The sequence below is a fragment of the Coregonus clupeaformis genome, chromosome 9 (genome assembly GCF_020615455.1).
Source record: "Coregonus clupeaformis isolate EN_2021a chromosome 9, ASM2061545v1, whole genome shotgun sequence".
NCBI lineage: Eukaryota > Metazoa > Chordata > Actinopteri > Salmoniformes > Salmonidae > Coregonus > Coregonus clupeaformis.
In genome coordinates this window covers 14,847,282-14,861,692 of record NC_059200.1, presented here as the reverse complement: position 1 = coordinate 14,861,692, position 14,411 = coordinate 14,847,282, and the positions used below count along the sequence as shown (strand labels likewise).

Below are 14,411 nucleotides of genomic sequence, written 5' to 3'. Positions count from 1 at the left end.
TGTGGGTGTACAGTACCTTCAACAGTCTTCCATACAGAGGTATTGACCTGCTTGTAGATGACCTTGACAGAGGTCACCGGTCCGTCTCCTGTGTACGGCTCCTTGTTGACCAACACAACCAGGTGATACGGACCACTACCGTTCAACATGGGAGGATACTGGGGCTTCGGAGGGACTGAGAGAGCGAGAGAGAGAGAGAGAGAGAGAGAGAGAGAGAGAGAGAGAGAGAGAGAGAGAGAGAGAGAGAGAGAGAGAGAGAGAGAGAGAGAGCGAGAGATGGGAAGAGAAGTGTTCAAATCGACATTCACAAAATGGAAGAAGACGATGAAGATGAAGGAGGTGAAGGAGATGAAGGTTTTCTCCTACCTTTAACGTTGACCATGAACTCTCTCTCTGCCTGCCCAGCTGTAGTTTTCACCTGACAGATCCAACGACCAGTATCTCGCTCAGTGATCTTATCCACCCTGAACTTAGACGTGGTCTGGTCATTCACCATATCAGTGTCAAATGCCTAGGAAAATATTCATCAAACCATATAAATAGAATCTCATATTAGTGCTGTGAATTAAGCATTTGATAAGAAGAAATGGCTAATGGGTTGATTGCTAATCGTGGTGATTGCTGATCATTGCTAATGCAAATTGTATTTATTTATTATCAAATCAACTTTTATCTACATAAAGAAACACATACATATCCAATTTGATCATTTCTGTGCTACTTACATAGCTTGGTCCCAAATCCATTTGTGCTGTCTTGACACCGGTGTGTCTGTGACCAGGAGTTGGCAAGACAGCACAAACAGATGTGGGACCAGATTAACACTTACATATATTCTGGTTTTGTCTGGTTTGAGTAGGATGATCTCCCTGTGTAGAGGAGCTGGTTGACCCGTGGCGCTACAGTTGACAACGTACTGAATCCCAGCGTTCAACTCTGCATCCACGAGGTTACTGACTACGACAGGTGCCCTGTCTAAAAGCAACATCATCATCATCAACAACAACAACGTACTGAATCCCAGCGTTCAACTCTGCATTCACAAGGTTACTGACTACGACAGGTGCCCTGTCTAAAAGCAACATCATCATCATCATCAACAACAACAACAACGTACTGAATTCCTCAATTCAAGGAACAGTAACAACATCAACGTAGCTTTCATATGATAGTGGGAGAGTTTGTGGAGCTGAGGTTTAAAACTACGTTTCGAGTTTTTACCTTCTTTCTCACAGCGAGCGCCGTGTCGTCCCACACACACACAGCCACGGAACCGGTCGCACTTTCCCTTGTCTCCACATTCACACGCCAGCTTGCAGCCGGCTCCATAGAACCCCGGAGAACAAGCTGGAGACACAGGGAGAAACCCAGAAATACATGACAGCACCATCTATGAACCATCTATGAACCATCTATGAACAGCAAACCACTGTAGTTTAGCAATAAGAATGGTGATCGATCATTACAACCCCGATCAGAGAGGATAACATACTTCATGGTAGCCTGGTCCCAGATCTGATTGTGCTGTCTTGCCAATTCTTACTTTATGGTAGCCTGGTCCCAGATCTGATTGTGCTGTCTTGCCAACTCTTACTTTATGGTAGCCTGGTCCCAGATCTGATTGTGCTGTCTTGCCAACTCTTACTTTATGGTAGCCTGGTCCCAGATCTGATTGTGCTGTCTTGCCAACTCTTACTTTATGGTAGCCTGGTCCCAGATCTGATTGTGCTGTCTTGCCAATTCTTACTTTATGGTAGCCTGGTCCCAGATTTGATTGTGCTGTCTTGCCAATTCTTACTTTATGGTAGCCTGGTCCCAGATATGATTGTGCTGTCTTGCCAATTCTTACTTTATGGTAGCCTGGTCCCAGATTTGATTGTGCTGTCTTGCCAACTCTTACTTTATGGTAGCCTGGTCCCAGATATGATTGTGCTGTCTTGCCAACTCTTACTTTATGGTAGCCTGGTCCCAGATCTCTTCCAGTCATTGATGATAATGACAACCACAGGAGCATAATGGGAATGGTAGCATAAACAGATCTGGGACCACCAGATCACAATTTCATTGTCCATTTTCATTGCTATCCATAAACATATCAATGTATATCAGTGTAGAAACAAGTCCTCTCCCTTCACCTTCACTGCAGTTGAATCCTTTCCAGCCGGTACCACAGGAGCAGCCGTATGGATCTCTCTGACAGAACACCATGGACCTGCAGTATCCGTCTCTACACCACTCCTTACACGTCCTCCCAAACTTACCCTCGCCACAAACTGGAAAATAAATTACGGTTTGATTAGGTTTAGGTTTATTTGGACATCTTGGTACATATGCAGAAATATACACTACCGGTCAAAAGTTTGGACACACCTACTCATTCAAGGGTTTTTATTTATTTATTTTTTACTATTTTCTACATTGTAGAATAATAGTGAAGACATCAAAACTATGAAATAACACATATGGAATCATGAAGTAACCAAAAAAGTGTTAAATCAAAATATATTTCATATTTGAGATTCTTCAAATAGCCACCCTTTGCCTTGATGACAGCTTTGCACACTCTTGGCATTCTCTCAACCAGCTTCATGAGGTAGTCACCTGGAATGCATTTCAATTAACAGGTGTGCCTTCTCAAAAGTTATTTTGTGGAATTTATTTCCTTAATGCGTTTGAGCCAATCAGTTGTGTTGTGACAAGGTAGGGGGGTATACAGAAGATAGCCCTTTTTGGTAAAAGACCAAGTCCATATTATGGCAAGAACAGCTCAAATAAGCAAAGAGAAACGGCAGTCCATTACTTTAAGACATGAAGGTCAGTCAATACGGAACATTTCAAGAACTTTGAAAGTTTCTTTAAGTGCAGTCGCAAAAACCATCAAGTGCTATGATGAAACTGGCTCTCATGAGGACCGCCACAGGAATGGAAGACCCAGAGTTACCTCTGCTGCAGAGGATAAGTTCATTAGAGTTACCAACCTCAGAAATTGCAGCCCAAAGAAAGTTCAAGTCACAGACACATCTCAACATCAACTGTTCAGAGGGGACTGTGTGAATCAGTCCTTCATGGTCGAATTGCTGCAAAGAAACCACTACTAGAGGACACCAATAATAAGAAGAGACCTGCTTGGGCAAAGAAACACGAGCAATAGACATTAGACCGGTGGAAATCTGTCCTTTGGTCTGATGAGTCCAAATGAGAGATTTTTGGTTCCAACCGCCGTGTCTTTGTGAGACGCGGTGTGGGTGAACGCATGATCTCCACCGTAAAGCATGGAGGAGGTGGTGTTATGGTGTGGAGGTGCTTTTCTGGTGACACTGTCTGTGATTTATTTAGAATTCAAGGCACTTATCCAGCATGGCTACCACACTATTCTGCAGCGATACGACCTCAACCAAATTGAGATGGTTTGGGATGAGTCACTCACCACCTTCCGGAAACACTTGAAACCCCACCTCTTTAAGGAATACCTGGGATAGGATAAAGTAATCCTTCTACCCCCCCCTTACCCCACCCCAAAGAAAGAAAAAAAAAATACATATTGTAAAGTGGTTATCCCACTGGCTATAAGGTGAATGCACCAATTTGTAAGTCGCTCTGGATAAGAGCGTCTGTTAAATGACGTAAATGTAAATGAGTCGGACGGCAGAGTGAAGGAAAAGCAGCCAACAAGTGCTCAGCATATGTGGGAACTCCTTCAAGACTGTTGGAAAAGCATTCCAGGTGAAGCTGGTTGAGAGAATGCCAAGAGTGTGCAAAGCTGTCATCAAGGCAAAGGGTGGCTACTTGAAGAATCTCAAATATAAAATATATTTTGATTTGTTTAACACTTTTTTGGTTACTACATGATTCCATATGTGTTATTTCATAGTTGTTATGTCTTCACTATTATTCTACAATGTAAAAAATAGTAAAAATAAAGAAAAAACCTTGAATGAGTAGGTGTTCTAAAACATTTGACCGGTAGTGTATATAAAATGTAATGTCATTCAATATGTTAACAAACACTTAAAAAAGAGATCATCCTAAATATATGGACCGTGCATCATCATTAAGACACTAAAATCACTAAATACACATACTAAATGTCTTTAGTGATTATAGAGGGTCATTTGCTTAGCTTGACAGCTATTGGTTACCACCTACTGCCCTGACCACACCACACACTGAAAAAACGAATGGCGAATTCCAGCATTCTAAAGTTCCTACCAACATTCCGATGGTGATTTGAAAACATTCCAAAGAGTGAGATAAGAGAACACAGCACTAAATCACATCACACATAATCAGCCAGGACACATTTACTAGACAGTAAACCACATTCCCCTTCGGGACAATAAAGTTTTCAATCAATGAATCAATTATAACATTGAAATGAATGCCTGTAATGATAAATAACAGGTATGAGATAAATAGGACATGTATACATTTAACCCCACACAACCCCAACAATCACACACGTATATATTGTGCCTTCAGAAAGTATTTACACCACTTTACTTTTTCCACATTTTGTTGTGTTACAGCCTGAATTCAAAATGGATTAAACTGAGATGTTGTATCACTGATCTACACACAACACCCCATAATGTCAAAGTCGAATTTTGTTTGTATATATTTTTTTAAATTAATAAACAACTAAAAGCTGAAATGTCTTGAATCAATAAGTATTCAACCCCTTTGTTATGACAAGCCTAAATAAGTTCAGGATTTAAAATGCGCTTAACAAATCACACAATAAGTTGCATGGACTCACTCTGTGTGCAATAACATGATTTATGAATGACTACCTCATATCCGTACCCCGCACATACAATTATCTGCAAGATCCCTCAATCGAGTAGCGAATTTCAAGCACAGATTCAAACACAAAGACCAGGGAGGTTTTTCAATGACTCGCAAAGAAGGGCACCGATTGGTAGATGGGTAAAAATAAAAAAGCAGACATTGAATATCCCTTTGACCATGGTGAAGTTATTAATTACACTTTGGATGGTGTATCAATACACCCAGTCACTACAAAGGTGCAGGTGTCCTACCTAACTCAGTTGCCGGAGAGGAAGGAAACTGCTCAGGGATTTCACCATGAGGCCAATAGTGCATTTGAAACAGTTACAGAGTTTAATGCCTGTGATAGGATAAAACTGAGGATGGATCAACAACATTGTAATTACTCCACAATACTAACCTAATTGACAGAGTGAAAAGGAAGCCTGTACAGAATAAAAATATATTCCAAAACATGCATCCTGTTTGCAACAAGGCACTTAAGTAATACTGCTAAAAAATTGCAAAGTGTTTAATTTGGGGAAAATCCAACGTAACACATCACTGAGTAGCACTCTTCATATTGTCAAGCATGGTGGTGGCTGCATCATGTTATGGGTATGCAGGACAATAGCCTAAAACACAAGGCCAAATATACACTGGAGTTGCTTACCAAGACGACATTGAATATACCTGAGTGGCCTAGTTACAGTTTTGTTAGTTACAGCCACTTATAATCGACTTGAAAATCTATGGCAAGACTTGAAAATGGCTTTAGTAATGATCAACAACCAACTTGACAGAGCTTGAAGAATTCAAAAAAGAATTATGGGCAAATATTGTACAATCCAGGTGTGCAAAGCTCTTAGGAGACTTACCCAGAAAGACTCACAGCTGTAATCACTGCCAAAGGTGTTTCTAACATGTCTTGTCTCAGGGGGGTGAATACTTATCTAATCAAGATATATTAGTGTTTTATTTTTCATTTATTATTTCTGAATGTTAAAATGTTTCTTCCACTTTGACATTAGAGTATGTTGTATAGATCGTTGACTAATAATGACAATTAAATACATTTTAATCCCACTTTGCAACACAAGAAAAATGTGGAAAGAGTTAAGGGGTTCGAATACTTTCCGAAGGCCCTGTACATTCACAGATTGGAGATCGTACTGTGATTGAATAATGTGCATGCATTGTCCCTGTCAAACAAATGTAATAAATACCATTAAATGATGCGCGTTTTACCAACTGGGAATACATAGTCACACGCATGCATAACTCCCCAGTACAGTTAAAGGTACAGCTAGCACAGCTACAGAGGATGTGGTTAAATGTACGGCTAGCACAGCTACAGAGGATGTGGTTAAAGGTACAGCTAGCACAGCTACAGAGGATGTGGTTAAAGGTACGGCTAGCACAGCTACAGAGGATGTGGTTAAAGGTACAGCTAGCACAGCTACAGAGGATGTGGTTAAAGGTACAGCTAGCACAGCTACAGAGGATGTGGTTAAAGGTACGGCTAGCACAGCTACAGAGGATGTGGTTAAAGGTACAGCTAGCACAGCTACAGAGGATGTGGTTAAAGGTATGGCTAGCACAGCTACAGAGGATGTGGTTAAAGGTACAGCTAGCACAGCTACAGAGGATGTGGTTAAAGGTACAGCTAGCACAGCTACAGAGGATGTGGTTAAAGGTACGGCTAGCACAGCTACAGAGGATGTGGTTAAAGGTACGGCTAGCACAGCTACAGAGGATGTGGTTAAAGGTACGGCTAGCACAGCTACAGAGGATGTGCTGTTACATAGTCACACGCATGCATAACTCCCCAGTACAGTTAAAGGTACGGCTAGCACAGCTACAGAGGATGTGGTTAAAGGTACGGCTAGCACAGCTACAGAGGATGTGCTGTTACATAGTCACACGCATGCATAACTCCCCAGTACAGTTAAAGGTACGGCTAGCACAGCTACAGAGGATGTGGTTAAAGGTACGGCTAGCACAGCTACAGAGGATGTGGTTAAAGGTACGGCTAGCACAGCTACAGAGGATGTGGTTAAAGGTACGGCTAGCACAGCTACAGAGGATGTGGTTAAAGGTACGGCTAGCACAGCTACAGAGGATGTGGTTAAAGGTACGGCTAGCACAGCTACAGAGGATGTGGTTAAAGGTACGGCTAGCACAGCTACAGAGGATGTGGTTAAAGGTACAGCTAGCACAGCTACAGAGGATGTGGTTAAAGGTACAGCTAGCACAGCTACAGAGGATGTGGTTAAAGGTACAGCTAGCACAGCTACAGAGGATGTGGTTAAAGGTACGGCTAGCACAGCTACAGAGGATGTGGTTAAAGGTACGGCTAGCACAGCTACAGAGGATGTGGTTAAAGGTACAGCTAGCACAGCTACAGAGGATGTGGTTAAAGGTACGGCTAGCACAGCTACAGAGGATGTGCTGTTTTTACCAGTTTCACAGGTGTGCCCCTTGAAGCCGGGTGGACAGATGCACTCTCCCGTCTCGTCGTGACAGACCCCTCCGTTAGAGCACAGAGGACAGCTATTTTCACAGCTAGGACCCCACAGGCCAGGCTTGCATTCTAGGATTCAAACATAAAACACTCGTTAGAAAGCAATTCTCCAGGCCAAGGGGAAAATGTTTGGGGTCTGCAACGGATACACTTTACTTGGGTTGAGTCAATTCTAAAATGGTCAATTGAATTTCCAATGTGGTTAACAGATGGAAGTTTTCACACAAAACTGACAAAGCAAAAACAGGTTGTTTCGGTAGAATAAGCAACATTGGTTAGTACTACAATAGTATTATGTAGAAGTAGAACTTATAGTAGTATTGGGTAGTACTACAGTAGTATTGGGTAGTATTGTGTGGTACTAACTTCTGACGATGAGCCTGGTGATGGCTGACGTGGACTTGGCTCCAGCGATGGACCTGGCTGTGTAGAGTCCTGCGTCTGAGGACTTCACTCCATGGACGGGGTACACCAGGATGTCTGGGATCTCATTCTTAGGCACTGAGTGGATGAAGGAGCCTGGAAGAGACAATACGTTTTACTGAGGAGGAGTCCGACGATCAGTGTTAACATGAGGGTGTTGAATATCGTTGACCCGTGGGCTGTGAGTATCGAGCCTCTCAGTGTAGGAGTGCTGATTTAGTGATAGGGTTAGGGACAAACAAACAAATATAAATATTAAGGCTATACATACTGTGAGTAGGAGTGCTGATTTAGTGATAGGGTTAGGGACAAACAAACACATATAAATATTAAGGCTATACATACTGTGAGTAGGAGTGCTGATTTAGTGATTATAGACGCGACCCTGATCGCATCTATTATAAATCAAATCCGAATCAAATGTACTGGTCACATACACATGGTTTGCGGATGTTATTGCGAGTGTGGCGAAATGCTTGTGCTTCTAGTTCCGACGGTGCAGCAATATCTAGCAAGTAATATCTAACAGATACACAACAAAAACCTAATAGACACAAATCTAAGTAAAGGAATGGAGTAGGAATGTTTTGATTGTAAGCATTGGTTGAAGTTCAGTGTTAAATTCAAATCTACCATCACATCTAAGCCAATATGACACCAATCTCAATGACAATTCACAAATCATCACAAATCAACTTGATTGGAGGTACACAACCCACTCCCCGCCTCTCGTCATGAGCCGTCCGTCCGTTACCGAGAAACACATACCGAATTTTTAACAGGGCCGTTAGCATTAGGTTCGTCCTACAATGTTTTGCCCAGAACTAGCTCAATATCTAGACGTTGGATAAAAAACGAGACTAGAGTCTCATAAAAGTGACCATTAGACTTGCCACCTTTCGGACTGAATACGTTTGTAGGGGCAACGGTTTTGATTACATTTATAATGTATCGCCCTCACATGCTCATTTTTTTTTGTCCGTTAAGAGACAACGATGTGTTACCCTTTTTGAAGCATTTCTGACAATACTAGTGTAGCCGGCGCGGTCTGTCTCTTGCCGACTACTGCGTTGTGTTCCGGTGCACTGAAGACAACACACTGGCGTACTTGAAGGCACTTTATTGTGTACAGCTCTCTCACTCTCTCCCAGCCGAGTACAATACAGACTGTTCAACATCAAAGAGAGAAAATGTTCAACACTCTACCCTCGACCAGAATCCGCCTCTCCCAGCCGAATACAATGCAGACTGAGTATAATCACATTCAAAAATACAAGGAATAAAATACAACATCATTGGAAAATAAACATTGCATCTGGTGTATATCTTATGTATGTGTCATATTCATGTTATCTCTGCCAAAAACTCTGAGCTTTTAGCCTTTATATTAATACTGTGCAACATGACATAAACCATCTTTCAAACAGGTAATACATACAGTAATATGCACGAAGCAACATGTAATCCTTCACATTTGAGCTTTTCAGTGCCATTAAACACTAATCAATACATGAAAACATTTTAAATGAACACATTTTTAACCTGATATAGGGAATACATACCTGTTCAACATCAAAGAGAGAAAATGTTCAACACTCTACCCTCGACCAGAATCCGCCTAACATAAAAAGAACAACGTGAGCTTCGTCACAAGAGGATAGAATTATGATTGCTAACTTACAGCTAAACAGAACACGAGGTTAGCTAAGTTAGCAATTTCTCAACTCTCAAAAATGGCTATATTCACGACACAGCTTGATTAAATGTACGTACACTCATCATATAATATACATACAAGTTACTATGTGCACTGAAACGTTTTAGTTTTAACAGGTATATCAAGTTTATGTCACGCCGAAGTGAACACGTACCTCTCCCAGCCGAATACAATGCAGACTGAGAAAAGCACAACATCCCTCCGCATATAACCAACTCTAGAGGGCGCACTTACACAACTAACTCTCCCAATATCTGTAGACTACACGAAATGCTGAACAATACAATATTTTGGTGAAATCAACTCACAAAATAAAATAAAAAATAGAAAATGAACGGTTGCAAAAATCTGTAATTCTTTGACCTGTTACATTCACCCCTCTTTAATTTCACCAAAATCCTTCACACTTCGAGGGTGGAAAATAACCAAAAACATATAGAATAAAACTCTTGTCCACTTGGTCCAAGATAGCCCTGGGACTCCATTTCCCATATACAGCGTATAAAGCTACTTACAAAGTAAGTTAAAAGAAAACAGCAGTTGATCAGGCTACTGCCCCTTCTAGTGAATATGATGCCTTATACATCATATGAAATCTTGGAACACTTTCCCTCCATTATGAACATCTCATGACTCAGGTCATACTACTGGTAATAAAGAAAAATATCTTAATCTCAAAAATGTATCTAAAATAAAGAACGGAAAGACAGTGACCTTCTGACTCCTGTAACAAAACCCTTGGTGAGTGGTTTTGCACCATGTTCTCTATCAAGCGATCGACTGCCTTAACAACCCTGCCAGTACGTGTTCTGACAACCTGACTTTCAAACCCTTGTACTTGGGAGGGTATCTGACTATCAATCAGTGTAACAGGTGAATTGACGTCCGAAGACCCTGTCTCATCTAAGTCAGGAACATCAATTGGGGCAACAGAGTCAGTGTCAGTCATGTGCAAATCAGGGGGTCACTGGAATCCGACAAGTCTCTCACAGGTGAGTATTCATTTTCCCCTTGGCCTCTGACCTCTTTAGACTGGGCTCTCGTGGGTGTCAGTTGAACAGACTTCCTGGACAGAGAGTGGGGCATCTCATTCTCCATCTCAGACTCATCAGCTTCTCCAATAGACTCAGAGTCAGAGGATGCGTTTAACCACGAACATGTACGGTCCTCAGAAGCGTCTACTGCTAGGCCACTCAAAGCATCAACAGAAGGAGGCTGAAACTCACTGGCCACATCCGAGGCAGCTCCATTCGTCTCTTCATCGCTTAGTTCTGGCATGGGCAAGAAGCTCACGTCCAACATCAGATTCCGATGAACAACTTTTGTTTTCCCACTTTCGTCTCTGACTTTGTAAACGTGAGTCTGAGGGTTCCGGTCTATGATGGTATACATAGTGGCTTCCCACTTATCCGCTAACTTCCTCTTCCCTCTCTCTGCTTTATTAGCTAACAAAACTCGGTCGCCAACGTTCAAGTGGGTTCCACGAACTCTCTTGTTGTAGCCATCAGCTTGATGTTGCTGTCCTTTCCTCGCATGCTGCTGAGCTATGTCGGCAGCCACATGGAGGTTCGCCATCAGTTTCTCTGCATAGGTCTTATAATTCACCACGACTGGATCCCTCAAGACTTGTTTGAAGACCATGTCTACTGGGAGTCTGGGCACTCGACCATACATCAAATAGAATGGAGGATATCCAGTTGTTTCATGAGTGGTGGCATTATACGCAAAAGTCAAAGTCTGTATCTGTTGGGCCCAGTGTTGCTTAGCTGTCAGGGGTAGGGCACGCAACATACTGCCAAGTGTCCTATTGAACCTTTCGGTTTGCCCATTTCCCATGGGATGGTATGCTGTTGTGTGTGTTTTCTTAATCCCTGTGAGGCTGAGGAGTTCAGCTATGAGTTTGCTTTCAAAATTGGCCCCTTGATCAGAATGTATTCGCTCTGGGAAACCGTAGATGCAGAATACGTTATCCCATAACTTCTTCGCTATTTGCTTTGCAGTTTGGTTTACGCAGGGAAAGGCATGAGCCAATTTTGTAAAGTGGTCTGTTATGACTAACACATCGACAGATCTTTGCTTAGAGTCCTCAGCACTCCAAAAATCAATGCACACCAGCTCCATGGGTGCCGAAGTGCGAATGCTCTCCAAGGGAGCTCGGGCAGCTGGTTCAGGGGTCTTTGCAAGGATACAGCGTTGGCAGCATTTCACATATTCCTTGATGTCTCTTCCCATTTGCGGCCAGAAGAAACGCTGTCGGGCGAGGTGTGCTGTCCTAGCCTGCCCTTGATGCCCAGCGAAGTCATGCACACCAGCGAGAGCTTTGGCCTTCAAGCTAGCAGGCAGCACAAACTGATACCTCTTCTCTCTGCTTAATGGGTCTTTGGTTACCCTATATAGGACTCCGTCCTGGACTTTTAGATGATGCCACTGCTTGCACAGTGTCTGGGTCGTAAGAGCTAACCTCCTCCTCCCTCGCCTAGGTGGTGGCTCACCCCTCTGAATGAGTGGCAGGACTTCCCTGATAACTGGATCTATTTCCTGGCTGTGCCTCAGCTCGCCGATGGAGAGGGCTGGAAGTGTGTCTTGTTCTGAGGGCACCGCCTGGGGAAGAACATTGAGAAACTGTGTTGCTCTTATCTCTGCTCCCCTTTCCCACTCTACATGAGCTTCACAAGCAGATTTCACATGAGAGGGTTCTTGACTGCCGGCCAGCCTGTCTTGAGTGGGGTCCATAGTTACACAGCACCCTGCATCAAGTGCCTGGAGACACTGGGTCTTACTCCGGAAGAGATCTTGGACTTTCTCCTCTTTGGTTCCCTCCGCCTCGGCCAAAAGACTTCCATAGGGCTCACTGATCAACCTTTGGCTCACTGATTTAGCAAACGGATCTCTACTCAGGGCATCTGCCACAATGTTCTTTACCCCAGGAATGTGTTTGATACTGAAGGTGTAGGGGGAAAGCTTTGCCACCCACCTCTGTTCGCAAGCGTCAAGTTTTGGTTTGGTCATTATATATGTCAAAGGATTATTGTCGGTCCACACTGTAAAAGTGTGGCCTTTCAACCAGTGGCTGAATTTTTCACAAACACTCCATTTGAGCGCCAAGAACTCCAGTCGGTGAGCAGGATACCTCTTTTGTGAGCCAGTGAGGGTCTTGCTGGCAAAGGCGATCGGGCGTGCCTTCGTTTCTCCTTCTGGTATCTGGGACAGAACTGCCCCAAGGCCATCAAGAGACGCATCAATGGACAAAACCAAGGGCTTAGAAAAGTCTGGATGGCTAAGGACCACACAATTCAGGAGCTTCTCCTTAAGGCCGGCGAAAGCGGAATCGCAGTCAAGGGTCCAATCCGCAGGTTTGAGCTTTCTGTAGACTCCCGCATTCTGACTGTACTTCCGCCTTTCCTCTCCGTTTCTGGCCAGCTGTGAGAGCAAACAGGGGTTTTGCGATGGAGGAGCAATTTGGTATGTAGTGTTGGTAATAAAATACCATCCCCAGGAACGACTTCACTCTGCGAACTGAAGGAGTGCAGCCATCATCTTCCATCAAGTCCCTCTTTGACATTTTGGTGATGACCTCGACCTTCTCTGGGTCAACAGCAACACCGTCACTGTCAACGATGTGTCCGAGAAACTTCACAGATCTCCGCAACAGATGGCATTTTTTTGGACTCAACTTTAGATTGTGCTCCCGTAGCCTCTGGAAAACAACCTCTAATCTGCTGAGGGCCTGCTGTTCGTTGGGGGCAAATATCAAGAGATCATCTAGGTAGCACAAGAGACTGCTGAAGTTAAGATCGCCAAAGATACTCATCATCATCCTCATGAAGGACGCTGGACTGTTGCAAAGCCCCTGTGGCATTCTGTTATACTCGTGCAGGCCTAATGGTGTTGTGAAGGCGGTATACTTTTTGTCCTCCTCATGCATGGGCAAGTTATAAAATCCAGACGTGAGGTCCATGGTGCTGAAGACAGCATTACCGCCAAGGGCAGCCAAGCAGTCCGATTGATGGGGCAAAGGATGAGCATCCTTGATAGTTCTTGCATTCAGCCATCGAAAGTCTGTGCATATCCGGAGGTCGCCATTTTTCTTCCAAACCATCACGAGTGGAGAAGCATATTCACTCATTGATTTCCGTATGATTTCCTGTTCCTCCATCTCGGTGAGAACTTGGCGCAGCTTTTGATAATGGGCTGGCGGCACTCTGCGATATGGAAGACGGAAGGGACGGTCGTCAGTGAGGCGGATCCTATGGGCAAAGCCCTTGGCTTCTCCACAGTCAAGATTATGCTTTGAAAATATATCCTGATATTTCTCCAGCAATGTCACAAGTTGGAGCTTGGTGGAGGGGCTCGCTTCACAATGATCAATATCGACATTTCCTAGACCAGACTTCTGCAGTCTGTCTTTCAGGTCACCGTTGTCGTCCTGTTTCACATGAGTCACCCCAACAGAGCCAGCATCACTCTGACAGGAACCCTGGAACAGTGTGAGATCTTCAGCTGCAACACAAGTAGAGACGTCCGCAAGCTTGCTGTTCCTTTTCAGTGTGAGTGGTTTGTCTGAGATATTAGTGACTTTCATGGGAGTCCAGCCATCTCCCCCATAGCGGTGTTACCACTCTCCCCACCATAATGCCCCGAGGCACACACCTGGAGGTTGTAGGCTCCACCATAACTGTACTCCCAGGTGACTTGGGTATATTACTTGGCAGTCTTCCCCACAGCAGGTACTCTTGTTTGGGAAGGAGAGTCACCGCCTGAGTTAGCTTCACTGTCCCTACTTTTCCTGGGACATCTTCACCCCTCCATCTTGTGAGACTGGTCATCATTTCTAGAAACTGTTCGCCATCTGGAGACCCTTTTGTGTTGCTCGAGATAAGTGTCCAATAACTGTTCTCGTTTTTCAGCTGATGCAGTACATGTTTCAACATGTTGGTGCCTACTATTATGTCGTCTTTCTGACCAGTGATCACCAGAACT

The 14,411-nt window shown here is 43.7% G+C and overlaps 1 protein-coding gene across 2 annotated transcripts in view; it reads right to left on the bottom strand.

The window, feature by feature from the left end:
- tek (TEK tyrosine kinase, endothelial) overlaps positions 1–14,411 on the bottom strand; it is a 76,980-nt gene that overhangs the window by 23,163 nt on the left and 39,406 nt on the right. For both annotated transcript variants that reach the window (XM_045222496.1, XM_041885276.2), the window contains exons 5-11: positions 7,658–7,810; positions 7,229–7,360; positions 2,136–2,273; positions 1,222–1,347; positions 830–975; positions 367–511; positions 17–175 (exon numbers count right to left, since the gene is read on the bottom strand). In XM_045222496.1, the coding sequence (XP_045078431.1) occupies positions 17–175; positions 367–511; positions 830–975; positions 1,222–1,347; positions 2,136–2,273; positions 7,229–7,360; positions 7,658–7,810 (999 nt within the window). The remainder of the gene's footprint in view (positions 1–16; positions 176–366; positions 512–829; positions 976–1,221; positions 1,348–2,135; positions 2,274–7,228; positions 7,361–7,657; positions 7,811–14,411) is intronic.